Source organism: Oncorhynchus mykiss, chromosome 12 (genome assembly GCF_057628025.1).
Source record: "Oncorhynchus mykiss isolate SJ-2025 chromosome 12, ASM5762802v1, whole genome shotgun sequence".
NCBI lineage: Eukaryota > Metazoa > Chordata > Actinopteri > Salmoniformes > Salmonidae > Oncorhynchus > Oncorhynchus mykiss.
Window position 1 is genome coordinate 77193978 of NC_143033.1, and position 27990 is coordinate 77221967.

The 27990-nt window shown below is 43.1% G+C and overlaps 2 protein-coding genes across 42 annotated transcripts; one reads left to right on the plus strand and one right to left on the minus strand.

Annotated features, from left to right (window-relative positions):
• Positions 1 to 20020, plus strand: LOC110538429 (ELAV-like protein 3). Of its 39 annotated transcripts, none has more exons than XM_090193395.1 (8): positions 1 to 882; positions 8133 to 8349; positions 8524 to 8627; positions 10948 to 11101; positions 12857 to 13085; positions 13239 to 13292; positions 13693 to 13731; positions 14593 to 20020. In XM_090193395.1, the coding sequence occupies exons 1-8, from the start codon at positions 865 to 867 to the stop codon at positions 14939 to 14941; spliced, it is 1164 nt and encodes a 387-aa protein (XP_090049521.1). In that variant the 5' UTR covers positions 1 to 864; the 3' UTR covers positions 14942 to 20020. The 39 variants fall into 39 exon arrangements, with proteins under 39 accessions (XP_090049521.1, XP_090049529.1, XP_090049524.1 ...); XM_090193403.1 differs by having other exon boundaries at positions 14614 to 20020; XM_090193398.1 differs by having other exon boundaries at positions 12860 to 13085.
• Positions 19906 to 27618, minus strand: LOC110538428 (glucosidase 2 subunit beta). Of its 3 annotated transcripts, none has more exons than XM_090193389.1 (18): positions 27540 to 27618; positions 27000 to 27149; positions 26681 to 26797; positions 26458 to 26553; positions 26292 to 26349; positions 26037 to 26154; positions 25703 to 25832; positions 25323 to 25407; positions 25144 to 25222; positions 23272 to 23355; positions 22944 to 23099; positions 22747 to 22837; positions 22472 to 22541; positions 22176 to 22265; positions 21962 to 22036; positions 21744 to 21843; positions 21320 to 21482; positions 19906 to 20464 (listed from the first exon to the last, which is right to left on the minus strand). In XM_090193389.1, exons 2-17 carry the CDS (start codon positions 27097 to 27099, stop codon positions 21336 to 21338), a joined length of 1596 nt encoding a protein of 531 aa, XP_090049515.1. In that variant the 5' UTR covers positions 27100 to 27149; positions 27540 to 27618; the 3' UTR covers positions 19906 to 20464; positions 21320 to 21335. The 3 variants fall into 3 exon arrangements, with proteins under 3 accessions (XP_090049515.1, XP_090049513.1, XP_090049514.1); XM_090193387.1 differs by having other exon boundaries at positions 27000 to 27161; positions 27540 to 27604; XM_090193388.1 differs by lacking the exon at positions 19906 to 20464 and having other exon boundaries at positions 21194 to 21482; positions 27540 to 27617.
• Between the last annotated feature and the right edge of the window lie 372 nt (positions 27619 to 27990).

Sequence of the window (27990 nt, forward strand, 5' to 3'; positions counted from 1 at the left end):
GTCCTTTTTCACAAGGACAAAAGCTAAAACACTGATTTTGTCCAATACAGCTTCAAGAGAGGGAAAATTAGGGATGAAGAAAAGACATGTAGAGAGAGTAGGGAAAGAGAGAGAGATGAGAGAGAAAGCTACTGTCTTCTGATGCACCCATCTGTTCGGATAGTGCAGGTGGAGCCTCTATTCACTCAGCTCTGCATGTGTGTGTGGAGAAGGGGAGGCAGGAAGAAAGCAGAGAGAAGGAGGGAGTGGGGGGATGGATGGAGGGAGGAAGGGGGGCAGTGAGATGGGAGGAGAAAGAGGGGAGGGGGGCTCCTGGTGATCTCTCCAGAAGGGGATAATGGGAGAGGAGCGCAGGGGCAATGGCTGCCGTGTAGTACCCTCCCTGCACAATTAGCCAATCAGGAGCACGCTCTGCCAGCCAGAAGGACGCATAAAAGAAGAACATTGCAGCAGAGGCACAGAAGGAGACTGCAAGAGGAGCTGGGAATATTACACACAGAGCACAGCCAAACCACAACACCCTCCCCTGGACACACCCTGTTGGGGATCACTGCTTCTCTTTTTTTCTGAACCGTCGCCCACGCCACTCGGAGAGAAAACTCTCCCTCATCATCATCCTGAAGAAAACCCCTTTCTCCTCATTTTCACCCTACAGAGGACACCTACCAATCTCCAAGGGCTGAGATTCCCCTGGTGAACATTGTCTTTTTTCCTTTTTTCTTTTTTTTCTTTTGGATTTGGACACGGGCCTCTCCACAGTAAATACACAGGCCAGCTAATATAAAGACCACAGATCATAGTATTGACTCAACCTACGGCTTGAAGACCTGCGAAACGAAGAAGGACCTAGATCACTCTCATTGTATGTCAAGAATGGTTACTGTACGTATGCCTCATTTTTCTCTTCTATTTGCAAGGATGGTGGATGTTGTAGCAGCAGCATGCATTGTATAGGCTACATTCTGGAGCGCAGACCCTTTGTTTTCCACTTGATTGTATTGTACACAAACACATATACATGAATGCATATAGCCCTATGTATTAATACACATATTGAATATGATATAATATGGTATATATGATAGGCTAGCTAGCTATAATAGTGGTATAAACAAACACACATGTATTACACACAATATTTATAAGCTATAGTGGCCTAAATAGGCTTATTCTACTGCTCTCTCGGTTATGGGATATTGTCTTGACAAGATTAACGATCGATGCTGGCAATTAGGAATGTCATGCTGAGCGATGCGCCACGGCTGCCTGCGCGAGGCTCCATCCCTGCCTGCATCTTCGACGCTGGATAGCAAAATGCTTTATTCTGACATTTTACAGAGGACTATATATTTGCTTATCATAGGCCCACTAGGCTATATCAAACTCCATGGCTGCATTATTTGTATACACATTTTTCGCAAGGGCGTAGGGGGCAGAGGGTGCTGAGGCCGCGTGCGGCTGCTGCTGCTGAGCTGCGTAGAGAGTGGTGGGGGGGAGGAATGTCTTTCTCCGCCTGCCCTGCCTGGCACAGCACAAGGATGCTCGAGACGGATTTCTGAGACAAAACATGATGCCTCCGTGGCTGAGGGCCCATCGAGAGCAAGGCAAAGGAAAAGGGTCGAGTCACTAAGGGAGGGGGGGGGGGGGGGGGGGGATTACGGATCCATTGGTTTGGATTGAATCAGGCAAGTCAAAATTCCTAAGGGTTCTTGTTGCGATGCAACGGAGTAAATGGGATGGACATTTCAGAGGCCGCAAAAAGAGGGATGGCGACTAGCGTTTTCTTTTTTTACAATATTTTTTTTTTACCCATCCATCATAACACATTTTTTTTTTTTTTTTTTTTTTTTTTAAAGCTAGCGCCTATTTGAATCACGCCTGTTTGTTAAAGGGTTTATGTAGCCTTAGCAGAGTTAAATTAGCCTAGCTCCTAGCCAACGGCCGAATTGGGCGTGCCTCTGCTGGACTCGAGCGCATAATGATGGCACGCGCTGGTTTTGGTCTCAAAGCTTTCATCTCCAAACATCCTCTTGACTTAATGACGCTGCCTCCAATTTATTCCTGTCAGCAGGTGGAATGATTTACCGTTGTATTGTTCTCATGGTCAAGTAAAACTGGCGTGCAAGGAGCAAGCTAAATATATAAAATATGATTAAATAACTCATTTTTATGCTCTATATTTATGCTTTATATAAAAGGCTAAATATTTATCAAGTATGATTTATGCCTATATTCTATCGTCTTAATTTACAGATTTTAATGGCAGGTGCAGGTAGAACCCCATTTTCTCTTTTAAATAATAGGCTACTACAATATCCAAAGGGATATAATAATTTGTTGCAACCAAAAACACAAATACGGCCATTTAGAAATTATACGCAATATAGGCCAACATAAATGATCGAATGACCATTCCATGGGACTTGGTAGCCTACTGCGATGGTCGTGTAGGCCCAAAATAAAATCTAGTAGCCTACATAATAGAGCACGAGCACGACCATGTTTATAAACTGAAGAGCAGACTTATTTTGCAAGTCCTAAATCTTTGAGATCATAATAATGCAGTTATTTCATTCAATAGTCCACTTGATAATTACTTAGACCTATAGCTTCAATATGTTTAAGCTGTCCTTATTGAATAGTAGCCCATTTCTATTTCATCAGTGTTTGCCCGTAGAGCTGGGCTAACAGGCAGGCCCAGAGCCCAGTCAGCGTCATGCACGTAGGCATATAGTTCCTGTCCACATGTTCCGCAGTCCTCCGTGAGCATTGCCTGTACCGCAGTGCCAAGCAAATAAAACAGTTGAGTCAGATAACCTTCCCGAGGCGCTTCCGCGATTCAAGGACAAGGACAGCAGAGGCCACCAAGTGTAAACGAGCCTAAATAGAACTGACGCTATGAGTTTATAATATAAGATGTATCATGTATTTACATGTATTGTCAAGTGATTTCGTCTAGAAAATCAATCCACCAATGGAGAATGACTGGAGGACTAAATCAGGTTTAGCCTAAATAGATTTTGATTTATTTTGAAATACTCTATATTTACTTATTCAAGATGGCCCATAGGGAACTGAAATAGACTCGTAGGCCTACATAAGAATAAGAGACCTTCATTTCTATGTTGTTTTTATAGGCCGAATTAGATTTTTCCCTCTAATATGTCCTACAAATATATGTTGTACATTATTTTTGTTATTATTATTATTATTAGGCCTATGACTGACTTACTGGAGCGAAATTATGTTGGCAATTGTGGCGTTCATTGTTCCGGGAGCGTCCTGCAGCCCCTGGCCATGACACAAAGCGCTACTGTTTACATTAATATTCATAGAGCTGCCATAGTCTCTGCGCGCGAGAAGAGGAGGAACGGGTGGCTCTTTTGTTTGGTTGTTTCAATACCTTTATTCAGCAAAAAGGCGCTCGGGGTTGTGAATTCCTACAGAGCGCACATGTTTTGTTTTCCCAAAATAAGGGGAAGGGGTAGAAGATGTTCTGTCATATAAATGCGAACAATTTTAAATGCGTGAAAAGAAGCGAATGAAGCATTTTGAAATGTCACAGAAAAGGCTCGATGGTTTGGACAATGCATTCTGGCCTAAACGGAATCGCCTGAAAGCCACTCCCTACTTCAGCACTCTGGATAGCGCCCCTGGTTTCAACGAAAGATACACACACAAACACATTCACAGGGAATTTGCAACATGGCTTATGTCTGTCATAAAATGCATTGACAAACGGGGAAATTGTTTTAAAATATCACATTCTCCTAAAGAAAAAATATAAAATATATATATATAGACATAGGCCTATTAAAAATGTGTGTTAGTGCTGAGCGTTAGTTATGTAGTATGTAGGATAAGGTTGTGAGTGTTGGGCTGTGACTTGTGTTGTCCTGTTGTTTTACAGCTGCCACCATGATCCCTTTAAGCTGTAGAGAGTGTGGCTAATGCCTTTTGTTTAGGATAATCCTGTAATCTGTGTTATTTAGAAGGCCCATTTACAACCCCAGCCTAGAATCCATTTGCGATTCAGGCCTTCCAAAATAATGATTGATGTATATTTTAAAAACAAGGGTGAGAAAGAGAAAAAAAAGCCTTGAAAATCAAGGCCTTTCTCTTGAGCCAAACCTTAGTTTAGTGAATCCCCTGTCTTTGGTGGTTCCAGGAAATTAGATTTTCAAATGTTTTTCCTCGTTTTCTAGTTACTCAAATGAGACTAATGCACTACCATTTTAGGTGGGTTGTATTGTGGTACAACAATGTCTGCAATAGTGTTTTTCTGATGAGTTAGCACATGAAAAAGAGAACCCAACAACTCCTAAATAACATGAAATATTCAGAACCTAGTATTTTCTGATGGTGTTGTTGTCAACAGGAACTAACCTTTTTTAAATTCTCTCTCTTACCTTATCTTACTCAGAGATAGAGGTTATTTTCCATGACTCTCCCAGTACAGTGCGACTGCATCACCCATGAGTGACAGTGTTGTCACCAGTGGTAGCACTAACAGGAAGTGTGTGTAGCAGTAATATAGTTCCTCATATCAGTGGGTAGATAAGCCGAGGCCTCCTCCTGACCTCCCATTCTTTGCTAAGATAGAATTTGTTGATTTATTTGTTACTGCCACAACCTGATTCATTTTCTCTTGGGTTGATTTACAGATAACAATCTTCTGAGCAATGTTTTTTTATGCTAGGAATGTTCCTGAACACGAAAAGAGTCGATGCCAAGCACATTTGACATTATCAGAAGAATCTAATGACAAATCCCTTTTTAGAATGTAGAGAGCAGTCTTGACTCCAATGTATGGACCTGTGTTTGATTCCCATTGGAAACACTTAGGAACAATAAGGCCTAGCGTGAGAATCTCAGTTCCATCTGAGCCCAGTCTTCTGGCTGATACAATTACAGTGATTTCCGTAAAGGGTAATCACATCGTATGCATTGACCTTTATCGGGACATGACAAAAGCTGGCCTGAATACTGTATGTGGCAGACTGCTGCTTTTCCTCTTAGGACAGGTCTTCATCTTCCATTTGTAGGAAAGCAACAGCAGTCATGTATGTAGACAAGGGGAAAGCCAATTTGAAGAAGACGACGCTGCCCGTATCTGTATTTAGATTTGGGTCATGTAATGTTGCTGTGTTTTGTAATTGAGCATTGTCAAGTGTAGGTGATCTGTGTGCTGTGCTCGCTCCACTCGTCAGGCAGAGAGAGGAGAGGAGGTAGGGCTCTGGGCTCTTGTTTGCGTGCGAGTCTGGGTCCATGTGTAGGCGATGCTGAGGATGCAGTCCATTAAATATTAAGGGAGATCTCTCAGGTCCTAGAAATAGAAAAAGAAAGGCACATCTAGTGCCGGGACAAGGAGAAGAAGAGCTTGCCCAACCAACAGTAGAAATCTGAAAGTGTTGGGGGTTGTGTGTTTAATGCGTTTGTGTCTGGTTACTCTCTTTGCTGTCATTCACCATGATTAGCAAAATAAATCATGAATAGAATTAGCCTATCAGAGGTGTGCTGGTTGGGCCTTTATCTATGACCTCATGGGTTAATTGCCTACATCCTTGCCATATCAGTACTTGGATATTGTTATGGATGTAGTTGATATTTTCCACTAATTTCTTTGTAAAGGCTAACATGTTCTGATGAAAATTACGACTTGTTCTATTTGTAGCATCCTAAAAGCACTCTTCTGTTTTTTTCATCCTCCTGCTTGTTGGCATGGAGATGTCAGGGTGATGTTAGATGTTGCTTGTGTCAGCCAGTCTCTCCCTCTGTGTCTCTGTGGCCAGTCTGAGCCTGGGAATTATATCACTTTAGAACTTGTCACTGTGGATGCCTGGACTGCCACACTGAGGTCTATTTCAGTTGACAAGTCAAATTTGCTGGGATTCGGTGTCTTTCTGCAAAGGGCTGTAATATTTGGTCAGTTCTGTGACAAATTCAGAAAATATTAGTATTTCCTTTAGTTTCGGACGTTTGTGTGTTACATGGTTACACATATTAGATAGATGCATTTTATGAATCTATTTATCATACCCATGTGGACTATTTGTTCTTTCCCATTATGAATGAAGGATGATATTTTAACTGGGCATTGTAGAACCTTCTGTCCATGTTCTGTTCCAGTGCAGTCCCTAGATCAGCAGATCATACCGCTCTAGTCGAGACCAAAGAAGCCCATAACATGTGTATTGTATGATGGATGTCTAGTCGACTTTGCAGTAGCTCTCATGTGCTTCTTAGATATGTGTGTTTGCAGTGTTTTATTTTTAGGCTGTCATAATTCACTCCCTTTCCCTTTCCCTCTCCCGCTTCCCTCTCCCTCCGATGTTCTCTCCCTGTCAATGTCAATTTGACTTAAATATATTCTCTGCTTCCGCAAAGCCATCGAACATTAATACATGGAGAAAAACAATATCTGCCCAACAGAGATGGATTATGTCGTTCTCTCTGCCTCTATCTTTCTGTCCGCGCACGCATGCACGCACGCACACACACATGCACGCACGCACACACACATGCACGCACGCACACACACATGCACGCACACACACACACACACACACGCACAGACAACCAAAAGTCAGCCAGCCATTAGCAACAGTCTTGAAGCCGCTGTTACCTGGGCAACATGGTTCAAGGTACAGCTCAAGGCAGAAATCAGGTTAGAAGGAGGAGAGACAGAGACAGAGGAGAGAGAGAGACAGAGAGGGGCATGAGCACGGAGGGGGGAAACAAGATGGGGGGCACTAAGAGCTACAACAGGGCTTGGGGAATATCATCAAAGCATTGAATGCTTTTAGAGTAATATGTCCATAGTAGGGGAAAGGAACACTACTCAGTCTCCTCCATTAAGTTGAATGGATAAACATCAAAAGAAAACCCTGCCATGCAAAAGGGAAAATGACGAACATAGACTATAACCAAAACAACAGACAAACAGTAGTAAAGCTGCTGGTAATATTGTATCTTCCTCAAATAATTCTAGAATCTTAGGCTACACTGTGAGACCTCTGGATCTTTGGCGGTAGAAGCCTTATAACACCCACCAGTCAGAGACCTGCAGTCACCATGCCAGCCAGGCTCACAGATACCAGCCTGAATAATGGTACTTATTTAAACCACACTTCCCAGGTACACTATACCAGGAAATGGAACAGGGAGCCAAAATGAACATTTGTATCAGTTTGGGTGGAGCCCAGGAGGCCAGTAATACAGGGACAACATCTCTGTACTAGCTTGTTTACACAGTCTGTCAACAGATAATATTCTAGACAGAATGGTGAAAAGGAGGAGTGGATGAATGGAATAGATGGAGCAGGGAGAGAGGGAGAGAAAAGAAAAGGAGAGATAGCGGGAAGTTTAGTTTCTGACCTGCACACAGCTGTTCCATGAAGACAATCCCCTGTGGGTCAAATGAAGCAACATGGTGTACTCCAGAGCAACACACAATGACACCAACACACCTCTAGTGGGCACAAATACTCACTCACTCCATCCACTCGCACAAACAAGTTTGAGTCGGAGTCACAAACACACACTTACAAAAGAAAGTGAGCACACTAAAAGCCAGAATGTATTTATGGGGTTGAAACGTTCCATGTGGCTACATGACAGCCTTCAGAGACGTTAGACCTGAGCAGATTAGACCATGTCACTTTCTCTTTTGTCTGCCATGTCAACCTCCCCGTCCCAACGCCCACTGCTCCACCTGCCCCACCACCACCAATACTTAGGACCCTGCAATGATGTAATGCTGTTTGACCCTGTGGCTGGATGGATAGATGGAGGCTGGGGGATGGGAGGAGGAAACAGGGGAAAAGGACTGTGACATCTGCAGGGCCAGAGGCAGCGAGAGAGAAAGAGCGGGGGAGGAGAGAGGAGGGGAAACGGGGAGGGAGAGAGAGGGGTCTGTGTATAGTCTACTGCTATCCCTGCCTCGTATCCTTCCACCCCTCAGCTGATGTCTGACCTCTTCCCTAGCTGACAATGACAGAGCGGACATTCATTCAATGAGTCTATATTAAAAGGCCTACTATCAACGCCCCACCATTACTCTACTGTGTGTTATTACTGCGGATGTATATTATTTGTACACAGGGTTCTATATTCTTCCTTTTCCTCAGCAGATAATCAGCACCATGGAAACCCAGGTGTCCAACGGTCCGAGCGGAACCAGCCTGCCTAACGGGCCAGTCATCAGCACCAACGGTGCCACAGACGACAGCAAGACCAACCTAATCGTCAACTACCTGCCTCAGAACATGACCCAGGAAGAATTCAAGAGCCTGTTCGGTAGCATCGGAGAGATTGAATCCTGCAAACTGGTCCGAGACAAGATTACAGGTATTCATGATGCTTCAGCAGGTACAGTTGATGAATAGACAGACAAACAAAATCTATTTCTAGTTGGAGGATAACAAATAATCACATACAGCATATGTACCTGTAGGTACAGTTATTTTGGTGCAAAAACAGTTTCTAAAGGACCATTATCGATATCTGTTTTCAACGATTTAGGCCAGAGTTTGGGCTATGGGTTCGTAAACTATGTGGATCCCAATGACGCAGACAAGGCCATCAACACACTCAACGGTCTCAAACTGCAGACCAAAACAATTAAGGTAAGAGCACCTCTGCTTCCTGCTTTTCAACCTGCGCCACTCTCCATCTTCTCTGCTTCAGTACGCTGCGGAAGACGAGGAGAAAGGCGGGGAGCAACTCAAAGAAAGGGAGGTGGCGAGAGAGGCAGAGAGAGGCAGAGAGAGGCAGACGTGACAAGAAGGGAAGGAGGAAAAAACAGGAGAGGTCACAGGAACAAAGGAAGTGAGCAGAACAAGAAATGAGAGAGGGAGAGTGGAGAGAGTGGAGAGTGGAGAGAGAGAGAGTGGAGAGAGGGAGAGTGGAGGTCAGAAAGCAAGGGGCTAGCAGCATGCAGAGGTGATTGTGATGGAAATGTAATCAGGGAGTCTCACTGTGGGGCACGGGGGTCAGTTCAGGCTCCCCCATCTGCCTCCAATCTGGCCTAATTAGGGTGCTTCTTTGTCCCCAATATGGATGGGGGGGGGGGGGGGGGGGGGGGGGGGCAGATTAAACACTACTCCATCCGTCCCTCCGCCCCCCCCCCTCCTCCCACCTGATCAAAGTAGATCATAGATTGGGATAAAGTGCAGGCTTAGTTCAAATCAGACTTCTGAAAGACTGGGGCAGAGAGAGTCAACAGCATGAGGAGCTGGGTTGGGCTTTTGGAGTTATACGGCAATCATATTGTTAAACATTATTTCTACAATATGTTTTAGTTACATTAGTGTACAAATACACATATATTGTATTTAGGGGGCAATAATGATATTATTACTACAGTTAGCAATATAATACCAAAATTATTGGGCCGATATAAATTACAGAAAATGTATACATTTTGTGGTTGTTATTAATGTTGTTGTTAATGTTGTTATTGCAATTGTTAAAATAAATAAATGTTGATATTATCAATAGGGCTATTTTGAAAATCAATTAACATTATACAGTCATAAAACAATGACCAAACAAATGTCATATTTCCACCAATGCATTGTAAGATGGCGGGAGGGGGCAGGAAGAGTAAAGGGTAGGGAGTAGTTTGGGGAGCAGAATGCCAATGGCAGGATTAGGGGCCATATGGGCTGCAGGCACCATCTGTACTGTAGGAGAGACAGGGAGAGGGTTAATTATAGGGTAGCCTCCGCTACCCCCCTCCCATTCTCTAGCACCCCCAATCACTGCATCACACACCCTGTTCACACACACTCTACACAATACTGGAGTCCTGCACACTCACTGCACCATTTAGAATGAGGACAACTTTATTCTCTAAACTCAATGGGTCAAATACACCCATCGGCTATGTGTTGTGCAAGGTATGATAATACTCTAAATGTTCACTCTCAGTACAAATGTCCCAAACACATTCATTCAAGTTATACTGTACTTGTATATGTGAGTATGTGTTTATATAATAAGGAGTTCATGTTTTAGTGAGTTGACAGTCGGGGATGCTGTCTTGTGATCTATTTATATTGTTTGCTGGTTGCCAGTGGAGCTGTTCTCCCTCGAGGCTGGAAACAAAGGAAAGAGGCAGGAGAGGGAGGGGAGATCAGCCTATCTCTGGCAACACTCGCTCCCTCTCCCTCCATCCGAAACAAACAGGCAGACCACTCACAACAATGCACTGACTCTCACTATCTATCATACTCTCTCACTGGCTTTCATACACGCCAACGCATGAATGTGTAGACATTTTCATAATCAATCTAAGTCACACTATAGTCTCACCATAGAATACTAATGTTAACTTTGCACAACGGTGGACACAATCAGTCACAAAGCGTTCCAAAAAACAGTCTCACACATTGACAAAAAAGACGAGTAAAATTAATATTCATGCATGCTACAGAGCCAGCAGCATACCACCCTGCAACACCACCCTGGTTTGCTTCTGAAGCTAAGCAGGGTTGGTATTGGTTGTTCCCTGGATGGGAGACCAGGTGCTGCTGGAAGTGGTGTTGGAGGTCAAGTAGGATGCACTCCTTCCTCTGGTACAAAAAAAATATTCCAATGTCCCAGGGCAGTGATTAGGGATATTGCCCTGTGTAGGGTTCCGTCTTTCGGATGGGATGTTAAACAGGTGTCCTGCCTCTCTGTGGTCACTAAAAGATCCCATGGCACTTATTCTAGGGGTGTTAACCCTGGTATCCTGGCTAAATTCCCAATCCCCATCTTATATTTTGATCATTCATCCTGTAACTATTCCCCTAGGTTGTTGCTGTAAATGAGAATGTGCTCTCAGTCAACTTACCTGAGTAAATAAAAAAAATGACTATATGGTTTTATGTACAGTAAAGATATGAGAAACCTTTGATTTGATATCAGTGTTGAAATGTGTGTTTCTTTGATGTGCTGTAGGTATCGTACGCCCGTCCCAGCTCAGCATCTATCCGTGATGCCAACTTGTATGTGAGCGGTCTGCCTAAGACCATGACCCAGAAGGACATGGAGCAGCTGTTCTCCCAGTACGGACGCATCATCACCTCCCGCATCCTGGTGGACCAGGTTACAGGTACAGCCTTAACTCACTTCTGGCACAACTGACCCCTACTCTAACCTACTATTAGCCTATTCTAACATACCCCTGACCTACTTTAATTCTACTCTAACATACCCCTGACCTACCCAAACTCTACTCCAACATACCCCTGACCTACCCTAACTCTACTCTAACATACCCCTGACCTACCCTAACTGTACTCTAACGCACCCCGGACCTACCCTAACTCTACTCTGACGTACCCCTGACCTACCCTAACTCTACTCTGACGTACCTCAACTCTACTCAAAACGTACCCCTGACCTACCCTAAGTCTACTCTAACGTACCCCTGACCTAATCTATTTCTACTCTGACGTACCCCTGACCTACCCTAACCCTACTCTAAACGTACCCCTGACCTACCCTAACTCGACTTTGACGTACCCCAACTCTACTCAAAACGTACCCCTGCCCTACCCTAACTCTACTCAAACGTACCCCTGACCTACCCTAACTCTACTCTAACGTACCCCTGACCTACCCTAACTCTACTCTGACGTACCCCTGCCCTACCCTAACTCTACTCTAACGTACCCCTGACCTACCCTAACTCTACTCTAAACGTACCCCTGACCTACCCTAACTCTACTCTAACGTACCCCTGACCTACCCTAACTCTACTCTAACGTACTCCTGCCCTACCCTAACTCTACTCCAACGCACCCCTGACCTACCCTAACTCTACTCTAACGTACCCCTGACCTACCCTAACTCTACTCTGACGTACCCCTGCCCTACCCTAACTATATTCTAACGTACCCCTGACCTACCCTAACTCTACTCTGACGTACCCCTGACCTACCCTAACTCTACTTTGACGTACCCCAACTCTACTCAAAACGTACCCCTGCCCTACCCTAACTCTACTCTGACGTACCCCTGCCCTACCCTAACTATATTCTAACGTACCCCTGACCTACCCTAACTCTACTCTAACGTACCCCTGATCTACCCTAACTCTACTCTAACGTACCCCTGACCTACCCTAACTATATTCTAACGTACCCCTGACCTACCCTAACTCTACTCTGACGTACCCCTGATCTACCCTAACTCTACTCTAACGTACCCCTGACCTACCCTAACTCTACTCTAAACGTACCCCTGACCTACCCTAACTCTACTCTGACGTACCCCAACTCTACTCTAACGTACCCCTGACCTACTCTAACTCTACTCTAACGTACCCCTGACCTACCCTAACTCTACTCTAACGTACCCCTGACCTACCCTAACTCTACTCTGACATACCCCTGACCTACCCTAGCTCTACTCTGACGTACCCCTGCCCTACCCTAACTCTACTCTAACGTACCCCTGACCTACCCTAGCTCTACTCTAACGTACCCCTGACCTACCCTAACTCTACTCTAACGTACCCCTGACGTACCCTAACTCTACTCTAACATACCCCTGACCTACCCTAACTCTACTCTGAACGTACCCCTGACCTACCCTAACTCTACTCTGACGTACCCCAACTCTACTCTAACGTACCCCTGACCTACCCTAACTATATTCTAACGTACCCCTGACCTACCCTAACTCTTCTCTAAATGTACCCCTGACCTACCAAGGACCTACCAATACCTACTCTAACTTACCTCCCCCTAACCAACTGTAACCCTACTCTAACCTTTCCCATCTCATTGGACCAAGTCAAAGTCATGACTCACCCCTCCTCACCCCTCAGGTGCTAACATTAGCTTGCTTTCTGACCCCGGAGCAGGTATATCGCGAGGAGTGGGCTTCATCCGGTTTGACAAGCGGAACGAGGCAGAAGAGGCCATCAAGGGCCTGAACGGCCAGAAACCCCTGGGCGCAGCCGAACCCATTACGGTGAAGTTCGCCAACAACCCCAGCCAGAAGACGGGCCAGGCCCTGCTCACCCAGCTGTACCAGACCGCTGCACGTCGCTACACTGGCCCTCTGCACCATCAGACTCAGCGCTTCAGGTACTGCCCCCACCACCACCCAATCTCCGCTCTGACCTGTCTGTCATCTGACCCGACACACCTGCCCTGCTGGAACGAGCACTACGGCGCTCGCTCATCCTATCTTCCTCTCTTTCTCTCCCTCTTTTTTCTTGACTTTCTTTTAAACTGCAGCCTCATCCCTCCATTTGGAAAGGGACCAGATCCAAATAACAGCACAAAACCAATGTAAGAGATCCCCAATGTATCAAAGCACAAATCAAATGAAAACAAAGCAAAGTGGTCCAAACCAGTCAAATAACATAGTATCTACTAAACAAGATGAATAAATTACATTTAAATGAATAACACAACGCAGATCTCCAACACACACACACACACTTATCTGCACATTAACAAACTGATTTGCATAGTGCGTTGTTGTGGTTCACAAAGGCTAGGCCATGCGCTCTGTGATGGGTTGCTGTTGGGATAGACAGATGGCTCCTCTACAGTACAATGAAGGGGAAGGGCGCCCTCTGGAGGCCAGCTGGCAGAGGAGCAGAAGCTGCATGTTAAAAAGCCTTCCTCCTCTCAGTCCTCACCACTAACGTCTCCACCCCCTTCATTTCTCCCTCTTGCGTTGCAGACTCGACAATTTACTAAACGCCAGCTACGGAGTCAAGAGGTAAATGCCAAAGGTGTACTTTGTAAAAAAAAAAAAAATCAAAAAATATTTAAAAAAAAATACATCCATGCCTAACAAACTTCAAACAAAGTGACTGGAATACCACCTGCTGCCTTCACCTTGAAATGACAGATCATGATAATATTCCCTAATTCCCTATTCACACTGCCCATTAAACTGAGAAGTTATGTAACAACCAGTCCAGACAGTAATACAAATCTAAATATGCTAAGCAGTGTCTAGGGTTGTCTAACAGCAGGGTATTCTGGCATGGCTTTGTTTATAATCTTTTGGTTCTTTCTTTTGGTTTGATTACGTAATGGATCTGATGTGTGTGTATTTCTTTATGAACTAACATTATCAGTTTCGGTTTTGCTTTAATGTCCCCTTTATTCCGCCAGCATGGACATACCAGATTGCGTTTGCGTCTTCTTCTTTTTGCTCCAATTTTCCTATGATTTGATTCGAATTTGCTTTCATCCCTCTCTAGGTTTCTGTGTTTTGTTCAATATTGTGATTTCCGTTAAACATTGGGATTTCTGTGTCTAATTTTTGCAGAGGCTTTGGTCAGCAGAGACTGTGACTAAAATATGCAGAGTGTGGGTGTTTGTGTGTCATAGAAGCACAGTGTGCTGTTTTGTGTGAAAGCAGGTAGTCTGGAACCACTGTGGTGCCCTGCCCACACATATATTCATCTATCTACTCACTGCAGAAAAAGTGAGGATGGAGATCGATTGGGTCACCAGACAGACTCCATGCCCCTCCGACTACCAAGCCTTCAGCGCATATCATAGCTAGAAACATGGCCAGTATATAGAGAGATGATTGCTGTGTGGAACTTCAGAATGACACCCAATGTAGTTCTCCCTCTCTTCTTCCTAGGTTCTCCCCCATCACAATCGACAGCATGACCAGCCTGGCGGGAGTCAACCTGACCGGGCCTACCGGAGCCGGCTGGTGCATCTTCGTCTACAACCTGTCGCCCGAGGCTGACGAAAGCGTCCTGTGGCAGCTGTTTGGGCCCTTCGGCGCCGTCACAAACGTCAAGGTCATCCGTGACTTCACCACCAACAAATGTAAGGGCTTCGGCTTCGTCACCATGACCAACTACGATGAGGCAGCCATGGCCATCGCTAGTCTCAACGGCTACCGCTTGGGAGACCGCGTGCTGCAGGTCTCCTTCAAGACCAGCAAGCAACACAAGGCCTGAGAGAGAGAGCTGCTAGCTGACGCCAGCTCCTTCAGCCAGCAGGGAGTGCCACTGAGCTCCCTGTTACTATCACTCTACATGGGCCTGGACTGAGTCTCTCTCTCTCTGATGCACACTCACCTATACACATACATGCACACACTATCAGACATACACACACTATTAGACATATTTACACATACAAACATACACAAAGTCTGAGTTTCAAACAAATACACTAGTAGAGTTTTTCTTTTCTCTTTACACAATGCTAGTCCTTCCCTACGTTTGCCTGGATTGAATTAGTAGGGGTGCGTTGGGTAGTTGGTCTCTGGGGGTGGGGGTAAGAGGCCTCGATGAGGGAGACAGTCTAACGAATGTGACAGAGAATGTGTGCTGAGTGCTTTGATTGAATTCAGGCAAATAATGACAAAAACTGCTGAAACAAAATGATCAAAAATCTAAAATGAACTACAAACATGTGCAATTTAAACCCCAAACTCTTACCCCACGAACTATCCCATTATCTTGCTGGAGAGAGTGTAGTCACTTTTTTTTTTACACTTGGGCATTTTGAATCAGTGATTTTTTTTAGATCAAAGAAAATTAATTAAAAACAGTGTTCTCTTGTATACATATATTAAAATATAACTATATATTCAATATTTAAGGTGGTTATAATAGCCGAGTATGTAAGCATTTTCTAGAAACTTTTACTACTGTTCCTGGCTCAACATTAGGTAGGCTGTGACTAGCTATAGGGCAGTTGCTCTACCCTATTAAGGACAGATCCAATATGATTTAGGTTATCAAACTGAACAGCTACTGGTCACAAAGACAAGCAGCCTGAAGGCCACCAGAATTACACCCTCGCTACACAACACAACACAGTCACACATCAGCCCTGTTAGGGGGGAAACAACACTAGAATACTGAACATCACTGACATCTAAGAATCTCCCTGTATTTTTTCACTCTGGTTCTTCTATCCAGAGTAGAATGGATGGATTCCACCACAAGCAGAGCTGTCTGTGTGAACAACGTAGAACATTGTCCCAGCTAGTGTTCCCATGGAGACAGTGTTCATGTACAATTCTCTGAGAGACTAGGGACTGTGAGTTTAGAGCAAATCACAGAGCCACTTTACCAAAACACCCAACCAGATATAACACCCCTCCAAGGGAATGAGAAGGTTTTTACAATTCAGTGGAAATTATTGGCCTGGCTAGGTAGACTCAACATCACCATTACGCACAGATCAGATCGAGAGGACGGTAGTTTTGACTTAGGTTGAGATTCCGTTATGACTCTGAGCAGTGATATCTCCTCACTGAGTCCTAGAGGGTGAGACAGCTTCTTGCCTATTCATCAGTTTACTAAACACTCCTCAGTTTCATTCAGACCCCGTATATGACACTTTATAGAAGCTCATGAGAATCAGTTTCTATTCACTCTCATTGTAACCCTGCCTGCCCTGTCAAAATAGAAGAAACCAAGCCTGCAGAAACCAACAGTGACAAGTTAGTTTATCTCACATTGGAAACTCAAAAAGTTATTTTTGTTGATTTGCAACATCTGATCGGCACTATCACCTAGCTGGAATTTTTAAAGAATCAACAAACCCATGGAAATAATTTATGACACCCCTTGATGAAAATGTAACGACAAAATAGTCTTGGTTGGTTTGTCTGTTAGAAACATCTGACGAGACGTTTCATGGGGAGTGATAGGATTACAATATAAAGACATCTGCATATAATAGATGAAATAAGGTAAACGTGTGTTCAAGACATTTTTGCTTTTCTAAATAACGCTGTGTTAGCCAAAGAGGACAACCATCTCTTTGAAAGGATTACTTTAGAGATAAATCTATTTTTATACATACAAAATGAACAAGACCTTGTGCTGAATTTTTACAGATTCTTAAAACTCTGAAAGACTGGGACACCGCATGGCTGTATTTTAAGCCCTTTGATCTTTGAGAGAGGGAGGAGCGTGTGCATGCCGTGTATAGGTGGGGGTCGAGGGAAGGGGGCGAAGAAGAAAAGTTCTCACACAACCTTACTTTTTCAACCACAACCTATAAACAAACTTGAAATAGCAAAAAAAAAAGAACATAAACAAAGACATCGGAATAGAACAAATACACATCAGCACAAACCAATTCACTGATTCGGAATCAAACGCTACAGAGACAAATCTGCATTACTTATACTGCCATCTTTGAGTGTAAACTAGACAAACACATATCACTTTCTCTGAAGTTGTGTACAGTTAGTGTTGCTTCAATGATTGTACAGTGAAGTGTTATCGCTTTCACAGGAGACACTTAAATCAGGCTGCAGTAAAGACAGTCAGTCGCCCAATGATTTGTCCTCACAGACACCTTGGGCTGGTTCGAAACAGAAAGGCTTGAAGTAGATTCTCAATGCAAAGATGATTAGGTATATTTGAATGAAGATTTAGCCAAAGAATTTGGAATATGAGTGTCAATAAGAAATAATTCAGTCTATACTAATTACTAACTGCTCCCCTGATAATTATTCTATAAACCATTATAATTTATTGCATGAAGATCCCTTATCATTTTAAATCCCCATAGCGCTTGCAGAAATATCTGTTGTTCATATCAAATTATATCAGAATGGACTAATATCTTTTGGTTAACATATCTGTTGAGTAGATATAATTTAGCCCATTTGCACAGGTGCTTACCACAAACCTACAACAATGTATACAAAGAATTCACCTTTCAGCAAAAATAACGACAGTTCCACACAAGTGTCTCTTGAACCTCAATACTGTAATACTCACACCATCCGCTCATAATAGGAATCCAATACATCAGAGTATGACAGCATTGTTTCAGTTTAACCCTATGCTCTTCCACCGTTACACCCTCAGCCTCTAACTCTGACCATTTCATTTCTTACTGTGCCCCAGTAGTATATTGGTGGTGTGCCAACCAAAACAAACATGAAATGTCATACATTAACACCCTGTCATAATCTAACTCCACACCTCCCTTCCCCATTCAATTAGTTGTGCCCATACTCAAGAGAAGGTAGCACAGTAGGACTGATACAGCATCACTTTAAGAGACCAGATGTGAATCTTGGGAACAGAACAGCAAATAGGCCACGTTGCTTACCTGCAGTTGAAGTAGTCCCACTGGTGATATGGGGTAGAGTCCCAGCCCAGTTCCCCCACACCCTAGACCAACAACAGGCCCTAGGCCACACCCTAGACTAGAGCAACAACAAACTTTCCCATCTTACACAGCCAATACAGAGACCCTCTTCTCTTCCCACACCTACATATGGTAGAGAGCCAAGGACAATGGCAGGAGACAAATGTACTGCACCGCTTGAGCAACAAATAATCATCTAAAAAGACAAAAAAACTTTCCTATGGAACAGTAAGTGCAATGTGCTTTGTTTTTATATTGACTGAGAACAAAAAGATATATATATTTTTTAAAAGAAAAAGAAATTAAACATCACACTGAAATGGTTTGCGGAAAAGGCGGAAGGATCAAATGTAAAGAAATCAAAGTGTTAATTCACCGATTCATTAAAGAGAATCAAACAAGCACCGATGGAGAGCTCTGAAAATGTCCACAATCCCAGCCCCGGATTAGTGCTCTGAACATGCAAACTAAAACTAACCGCATATTATTGGGTGAATAAAAAGAGCAATTTAATTGAAAAGACCTTGAAAGGGATACTGTCTAATATATCATCAGTTTTAGCCCACGTCGATTTTAGAATATAATTTTTCCTGTAATTGATTGATTTTCTTTTACATATCAAGACTCACATGTTAACTTTGCGTATTTGTGTTGTTGACGTTACCATAGGACACATGGGTCCAAGATTTTATTTGGTTGCTTTGATTGGGTAATTTATTTTTTCATTCCATTATTTAATTAGTTGCAGTTGTTAGTGTATGCAGATTTTAGACTTAGTTAGAATTTTATTTCAATCAAAATGTGTTCAATTGTGTTTGTAAAAGTCTGTGGTAGCTTTTGTTGCGACATAAATAATTTAAACAAAAAATTCAAGATAGCGCCAACAAACTTGTATTATTTGGGCGACTTTAAGCTTGTAGTTTTAACTTATTGTTAACTTAAAAACTATTTATTGCCTCGTATAAAGTATGTTTTGTGTATATTTATGGTTTATTTCATTATATTTGCAAGTTTAAAAGATTTTAAGTTTGCCAAAATTGTGGTTACATTTTCTTTCTTAAAAAGGGAACAAATAGATTTAAAAAACAGCTTTAGAAGTACGATTTGGAAATGTTCTCCATAGTCAAAGAATGCACTGCTATATTTAACTAATTGAAGTGTATAAACATACATGCTGTGTGCTAGATGTTATGCCTTTACTGCCTGTGTTCTGTTTGTCTTGTTAAATGAAAACCTTTTGATTATTTAATCTAATCACAGTCTTGTTTTTCCAGCCACTGAGAACCCTGGGGAGTGTCAGTCAGGACATGGGCTGGGCCTGGGGTGTGGCCTATTGTTGGCTCCAGGGCAGAGCCTGGACCTTAGGCAGTGCCTGAGGCTCCATGTGCACTCAGCATGCTTTCCCTCCTACTGCTGGTGAACGGAACTACTGTAGTTATTAGAAGGACCATAGTACAGAACTACAACATGACATCAGTTCTATGTACAGTAGTTCCAACAGCAGCCAGGAGGAAAGCATCGTTGGGGGGGGTTACTCGTATAGGAAAGGGGTCAGTGGTTCTTCTGTTTCTCGACCAACTGTATTTTGTGTCTATTTATTTAGAAGAGGGGACACAGTAACTTAGTGACGTTCTTCTTACATTTTCCTGGAATGGTAGAACAAATCAAAGGAGAAAAATGATCAAAACAGATCTACTGGCATCAATGTATCAATGTCAGTAGGAAGATATCAAAATCTCATACTTCCAAACATGACCAAATGAACAATGACAAAATGTAACAAAGAAAATAAACCTTTCAGTTTAGGATATTTATTACGGGATTTCAGCTGAAGACGCTTGAAGACTTTTTCATGGAATTGTTTAATTATTTGTACTTTACATGCCAGAAAAAATAAAAGGTTACATATCTGAGTGACCCATGTTGTTTTTACAAGATGACATTGAGTGTTGTCGTTTCCAGAGGGTAAAAATGCAAAACCATTGATGCGCATAAGACAAACTGCCCACCATCGTCATAATGCACATCATTGGCATAATCTACTGTAGTATTGGAGCACAGTTAACAATATACTGACTATCCTGCTTAGATACAGTACAACTCGTTGATTGGCAAAGTAGAACATAGGAGAAAACAATTCAGCATACTCAAATTCATAAAAAAAATTAAAGGGAATGACAACTTTTTTAAATCTAATTGAAACACTAACCCTAGACAAACAAGTTAAAGCAACAGACAAGTAGGAGTAAAGAACAAGCAACCATTTTGAATCTTCCAGTTTGTGAAGCCAGAGTGCAGCAGCTGGTTGTTGCAGAGAAGGGAGGGAGGCTAGCATGTAGTCCATAAAGAGAAACCTGAGAGAGAAATGACTTATTTTCAAGCAGAATTCATAAGAAATCCTCTCAGAAACAAATGGTTCTGATCGATTGGAAATGTAGCACAGTGCCTTACTTCTCATAAATTGTTTGCTTTCGCCGTTGTGAAATTACCAACTTGCCCCTTTTTATGTAAAAATGATCAAATACATGTGCAAGGATGTCCTACGAAAAGACTGGCTCCTTGCACAATGCATGTCTTCCTCTGTCCCTCTGGCCTGTTAACATCTTCTGTTTCAATGTCTTCTCATTTTCCTGCTTGCTTGTGCCTCCTTGCCTTGTGTACAGTTGCTAGCTAGTTAGCACTTATTTTATTTGGAAATTTTAAATGTAACCTTTAACTAGGCAAGTCAAAAAGAGACAAATTCGTATTAACAATGACGGCCGACACTTATTTGCACAGTTTTAATTAAGCTACTCGACCCGATGAGGGAAGTAAGCATTATCTAGATTGGCTCGTCCTATTAGGTGGACTTGAATGCCATACATGTCAGATCTTTTTGAAGATCCTGCACAAATACAACTATGTGGGCTGGAGCCAACAGTTGATATAATGATTCTAAGTCATCTGATTTGAGCTTGGCTCTCACTAGCTATGCAGAGTAGAGTGATGATTGAAAGACAACATGAAGTAAAAAAAATAATATATTAAAACAATTATGAAGGTAACTTCTCCCCCCAGGGGTTGTTGTCCATAATTATAGGGTACATGATTAAACAATCACCGTGCTAGCCCTAACATGTTGAGTATTTATAAAAAGTTGATATCCACATGTAATTATAAAGTACTCCACTGCTCTATAAGTCCAATTGGCCTGGCTTGTAGCTAGCTACCTGTTGGTGGGGAGCACTACAGCTCTGTGTGTCCGTGCAGTACTTCGTCCAGGCTGGCTGGCTCCTGGCACACAGCGGGGGTGGTGAACTCCATGAGGTACTCACAGCGACTGGGCTCTGATGTGGACATCACCACCGTCTCCTTCCCACAAGTCAGCTTCACCTGACCCACACAGAGAAACATTAACCCTTCACTACATTCACAGGACATGTCATGGGTCAGCAGTACCTCAAGAGTAGGGACCTGTACACTTAGCGTGCACAGATTGTGTGAATTATCATGCACGTTCCCCCACCCAGCACCGCATGAAACGTGATTTGACTTAATCCACTTCATATGCTCAGCAAATTAGAGTGTCATAAGACTGTCATAAAGGTACAACTTTGGGCTGGGAGGGAAGTGGACTGGAGAATATAGACTTACTGTGGTGGACCTGTTGGGGCCCTGCCAGCACCCCTGCCCATGGTCATACTTCATCACAGAGTATAAATTCTCTTCAGGACCAGCCCATTGTCCCCACAAGCTACAACAGGGAGAGACCGCGACAGAGAATGAACACTAACATTCCTAGCAATTTTAGAAGGACCAGTCACTTGAACAGTTAAAGGCTCCGGTAGAATGAAGTGAAGAGGTTCTCTTACCCAAGGTTGGTCTCTGATCCCCCAAACTTAGGTTTCTGGGAGACCCTATTGAATGGACACAGCCTGTAGATGTACCTGATGAAAAAGAAGAGGGGCAGAGTCTTCGATTTCATCTTTGGGAGACTCAGTTTCACATTCATATAAACAGATTATTTCTCTCACGAAGGCATAGACACACTATGGGTATTTACAGAGACAGATTAAATATACGTACTCGCTTGTGGATAATTCGTAGCACTGGCTGTAGAGGTATGCAAATTCTGCACTTGGCCCAAAGTCAAAGCCAATCTCCTTCTCAAGGTTCCTGCAGATCCAAATAAATTCAGGACCACAGATTAATGATTGACTTGCAGACAACAGGGTACATTCATTTGCGTTTTCAAACCTAATAATACAAGCTGCACTTGCATGCCTGTCGAGCATCATCATGAGATGTTTTTGTGTTGCAAAGACTAACATACAGTTGTTGCCAAAGCCAGCAGAGATTAAGCATTGTGGTTGCAAACTCACTTCATTTGATCGTCCACTTCCCGGAGAGCCCTCTCAGCTTCATCAAAATCATCCCTGGCTTTCTGGGCAGCTGAGGAACAAAGACAACAAAGCACAACCTCAAAAGGACAGACCAATGAGACATACAATTCCACAGCACAGAAAATCACAATTCAGATATTTACGCTTAAAATTCTGAACCCCCTACTTTGTATATTCAGTCAAACACAAATTGTGTCCCTGTTTAAGGTAGTGAAGGACTAAGGCCAGATTGTAAAACAGATGAATGTATGCACCATCAATAAGGATCTGGGTCTCTGTGTCGTACGGTGGCATGGACACCTCATCATCCTCTCTTTTCTCTGGGGTCTGCACGGTGGGAGGGACCTGATAATTAAACACGCGTTATGTTACTGGGACAACTGACCACCCAAGCCCTGCAATACTAGCCTAGCTCAGGCCCTTCCCCTCCAATGTGAGGATTTCCAACTACCTTCTCTTCCTCGTGATCATCTTCCTCATCATCCTCCACATCTTCCTCCTCTCCAGCATAATCCTCGGGGTAGTGGTCAGAGTCATGGTCAGAGACAAAGTCCCTGGACTCCTCCTCCTTGGGGGTCTCCACTGGGGCAGGGGGGTCCGACAGGCCCTAAGACACCCACACGGTCACATACCACACTTATATAGCCCATTTTTCACAAAGTGCTTGACAGAAACCCAGCCTAGACACCCAATCTGAGGCTCCAGGATAGACCATTGAACATTCAACTAGGATATGGAAATGACTGTATAACATAAGTCTTCATAACATAAGTGCTGACCTCTGACAGGTACTTGTCTTTGATGCCGCTCCACACAGTTTCAAATGTAGACGTGTCCACTTTGCCTGCTCCTCCCAGCAATCCCTGTAGGAATGGATTAGGAAACCAGAAAAACGTCTATCTTCAAATAATACATAAAAAAAAACATCTTAAGATGTCTTACCAAGATAAACTAACTGCACTGGCAGATCATGTGCTCATTTGAACCTACAAAAGGCTTGATACAAGTCAGAATATCTTGATACAAGACAAATGATCTTGATGTATTTTCTGGGCAACTCAAAACAAGTAAATGCAAATGCTTTGAGTAAGCAAGATCATTTTGACTTCATTAATATGTCAACCTGTGTGTAAAATAAAAAGGAATTAATGTGAACCTAACTCACAGCAAAAAAAGCTAAAGAAAGCAATCAAATGTTATTTGTTGCCTAGACTTTTCTGCAAATGACACTCAAGTCTTGAGGAAAAAAAAAACAATACACTAATATTGCAGTCAGCCATGACAGCCTTTATAATATAATGCTTGTGACCACACACACAATCTAAATATTGCACTTGGGGAAAAAAACATCTTAAAGTAGAAATAGAATGAAACAACCTGGCATTCTATTATGGTGGCCACTATTGTAGACATTGATCAAGTGCACAAGGCTAAATGTGTGCAAATATAATGTTCACCAAGTAAAAAAAATTCAATAATCCCCCCTCACACATGTTGAACTTGACAGTAACACAAGAAAAGCAATCTCTTTGGGCTACACTGCACATTACTACATTGTACACCTTCTGCCTGTGGACATCTGTTCTACAATGTGCCAGCGCAGCATGAGACCCTTTGTTGGCATAATTGATCTTTCAGGCAGAGAGTACACCTGCCATAGCCCTTTTTATCCACTATATTGAAAAAGTGAGAAAGCGGGAAAGTGTGTGGTGCTCCTTCCTCCGCTATAGTGGCATCCAGCTTAAGCCAGGCCCAGCTACACTTGATTAACAAGCAACGCCTCATTTTTACCTAATTATCTTATTCTAAAAATTAACCACAGTTACTGTAGAGGGAAAACTTTAGTTCACAGATCGTAGTTAGATAACTTGTTACATTTCAGATTGCCAGGGTCCTGTAAGCAACTAACACGTTATAACTTGAGGAACGGCAAGGAGTCGTATAACGTTAACAGTTAATACTATAGAGAATCGGTCAGGTTACTAACGTTAGCTCATCTGATGTTGTAACGCTAGCTAACGTTAGCTGTTGGACTTTATTAGCCAGCTAATTGTCACACCTTAAACTTGATTATTTGATCAGGTAAGTTGGCTAATGTTGCTCAACATTTCTCTGGGTAGCTAAACGGAGAATTCCATCCAGCTAGCAAGATCCTTAACAATGTTAACAATACTTGTTCCACCACACTTTCTCCCTCACCTCAAACTTTCCGAAAGCCAGTTGTTTTTCAGTTACAGCTCATGAAGTATGCTTTGTCACCTTCTCACCCCCATGGTCAGGCTTCTCTCCTACCTCTACGATATCGTTCAGGGGACACGCTGCTGTAAGTTAACTGGCCAACTCCCTTTCCATTCTCTTTCCAGCGCGAGCGCTGATGCTGTAACTAGTCTTTTCTCTCTTCAGTGGCGTGCTGCATTCTGTTGTTATGTGAACGATTGGCTGAACCTTGGATACAGACAGTACTTCTCCAAACGCGCATCACTCGTTCGTATACAGCCAGTAGTTATCCAAAGCCCCCAGCCAGCCAAAATTCTCTCATTGGATCTACACGAATCACATAGGTCACCTATTTTGGATTCAAAACGGCAAATTTACTAGTGTGATAGAACATCTTCTCTTGACTTGAGGGTGAGGAAGATGAGACATCTTACCTGAGTCTCTGTTTCTGTCAGAGAGCCATCTGAATCTGGATCCAGCTCTAGATGGGACTGCAGCTCAGCCACAGAAACACTGGGAATAACAAAAACAACCGTATTAGTCACTCACTGAATCACACTGAAATAGCTCTGAATATATCCAACGCTGACAGTTACACACACTACACACTCACTAGCCATCTGCGTCATCATCCAGCTCCAGAAAAGCCTCAGCCATTCTAGTTTTGTCCTTCTCCATACGGATGAGTTCTTTTTGTTCTGAAACAGACAAAATCAAATCACATACAACTTAGAAAGAGAAATCTTCAACAGGACTTCTGTAATTTACTTCCAAATCAAAGATGTTGAAAAACCTATCTGACTGGAGAGACGATTAGCACTGGGCATTTCACATTTAACAATCTGTCTTTTAACTACAAGAATATACTTAAATATCTTGGTTTTACCGAACAGCACAAAAGTACCCTTTTTTTTGTGTGAAGAAAACAAATACATTGAGAGAATTTATGATGTGCATAGGTTAAAAGCAGAGAGATAATGCCAGAGTACTTACCCTCCCAAGACTTCAGGTGGCGCTCTTTAGCCTCTTTCTCTGGATCCTCCGCTGTTTCTTTCACAGTCCTCAGAGCCTCCACCTTCCCCTCCAGACCCTTCTTACTACCCTGCAGCTCAGTCAACTTGCCCTGCACAAACACACGGATGAAGTATTTACAAAAACCCTTTGAAACAAACAAACACAAGTCTTGTCATTTCATGAACACGTTCAACGGCAAGGATTTATACCAACTGCACTATATATGAAATGGTCTCTGTATAGGACCTAGCCATTTCCTCTGCCTAACCAACCCCAAATAAATCTACTACCCTTCGGTTGGTTAGTCGCTCACCTGTTTGTCCTCCTGTCCCCTTTTAGCTTCATGTATCAGTTGTTGTTTGAGCAGAAAGCCTTCCTTGGTGATCTCTGCCATTATCTGCAGACTCTCCCTCTCCTTGCGCCCCATCTCCCTAGGGGTCACACAGCCAACCCAATCAGTCTTCACACACACATACTGGAGGAATCGTTCGCCAACACAAAGGCGAATGTTAGTGTTGTAGTCAATATTAAATGTTTGCAGAATGCTGTACGTTTTACTACTGCTCACCTGCAGGTGTTTTGACAAGTGGCACCACTGTTGTACTCGTCTGTCGTGTCACAGCAGTCTGAGGAGAGAACACTTCATCAGCACACAGCAATTACACACACAACCACAAAAAACTGAGAGAAAGGGACAACTGATCCATGGAAAAATACTGCGACAATGTCCTTACCACAGATGCCATCGTTGATCCGGGAGGAAGGGATGAAGGCAGGTCTGAAGCCAGCGTTGGTGCAGTGAAAGCTGCCGTTGGGGCAGGCAGCAGTACCTGTGAAAAAGAATGCAAAGACATTCATTACAGTCAAGACCTTAGTGATAACTGTGCACAGAGGTGTGTAGTGTCTTGATAGTGGGTTCAGTCTGGCTTTACTGATGAGAAGTGAGCGATACTGTACCTGGTTCATCCGAGCCATCCCTGCAGTCGCAGTAGTCATCGTTGACCTGGTCAAAGGGGATGGTGCTGGAGCCGTCCAAACAGGTAAAGGGCTTGTTCTCCTCATAGAACTGTCTCTCTGTCGGGATCGATTGGGACAGGTAAGGGTTGGGTACATAAGAGCTCATCTGAGAGACAATGCACACCTACCAGGTTAAAATCCATGCTCACAATGGGATTCTGACAGCTAGAATAGCATAGACTAGGCCTACCTCACTGGCTGTGATAAGAACCATCACGTTATTTGTCTGAATTCGGGTTAGAATCAGATGCCAACTCACTTGATTGTGGTACTCCGCGTGGACGTTGGATCTCCACCGCTGTGCCAGTGCCCATGACCAAAGCCAAGCTCGTCAACAACAGTAGAAGCGCACAAGACATGATGCAGTATCAACTGGGACCAACTACACGTTCAGGAATTCGCGGCGCTCCTGCAAACATAACTCAAGGTAATAGACAAAGTACTTAAACCCAATACAGCTAGTCCTCAGACGCGCCACCATTCACAACATTGACAGTCGGTCCCATATGAAACCTCTGATACAATGCGTTAGAACGACATTTTCAGAATCATTTAGTCATAATGCAATACATGTAACGATAGGTAACGTTAACTTAGCAAGTAACTGTTAAGTTAGCTGAAGGTCTACAGTAGTAGAAGCTAGCTATCAGCGGTCTTGATTTAACGAGGGAAAACTTCCTTTTGAACAATATTTATGAATGTTGTATATGCAATAAAGTATCATGTTCACAATAAAATGCTAAAAACACTTCCACAAATGGTTATTTTCGAAGTAAAAATATGACTAATCATTCATTACCTCTCTTCCGCAATGCTTCAGGAAACGTCTCGTGCGCTCATGCACTATGGTATTTTCTTCTGATTGGACTAGCTTTTGTATCCGACCTGTGATTGGAGAATACTTGTGGCGCGGTGCATGATGGGTAATGTGTTGGAAGCAGCCATGTCAGAGAGGGTGGAGAACCTCTTTTGGCCATGTTATGTGGATTTGAGGTTGCAGACGTGTCTGTCAAAATACTTCGTATTTTACTTAGTGGTGTAAAGTACACTTTACATTTTTTTTGCCTAAAATGACATACCCAAATCTAACTGGCTGTAGCTCAGGACCTGAAGCAAGGATATGCATGTTCTTGGTACCATTTGAAAGGAAACACTTTGACGTTTGTGGAAATGTGAAATTAATGTAGGAGAATATAACACGGCTTGGTTGGGTTGTGAATCGGACGACGCATGACTTTCAACCTTCGTCT

What these genes read in the sequence shown, in the direction of transcription:
- LOC110538428 (XM_090193389.1), bottom strand. Translation starts at nt 27,099, where the DNA reads ATGTCTTGTGCGCTTCTACTGTTGTTGACGAGCTTGGCTTTGGTCATG. An exon ending in CCACCTGAAGTCTTGGGAGG is followed by an intron (nt 25,408 to 25,702) that starts GTAAGTACTCTG and finishes TGTCTGTTTCAG; the next exon opens with AACAAAAAGAACTCATCCGT. An exon ending in AAGACAAGTACCTGTCAGAG is followed by an intron (nt 23,100 to 23,271) that starts GTCAGCACTTAT and finishes TGGGTGTCTTAG; the next exon opens with GGCCTGTCGGACCCCCCTGC.
- LOC110538429 (XM_090193390.1), top strand. An exon ending in CATCAGACTCAGCGCTTCAG is followed by an intron (nt 13,086 to 13,238) that starts GTACTGCCCCCA and finishes TTTAAACTGCAG; the next exon opens with CCTCATCCCTCCATTTGGAA. An exon ending in AATAACAGCACAAAACCAAT is followed by an intron (nt 13,293 to 13,692) that starts GTAAGAGATCCC and finishes CTTGCGTTGCAG; the next exon opens with ACTCGACAATTTACTAAACG.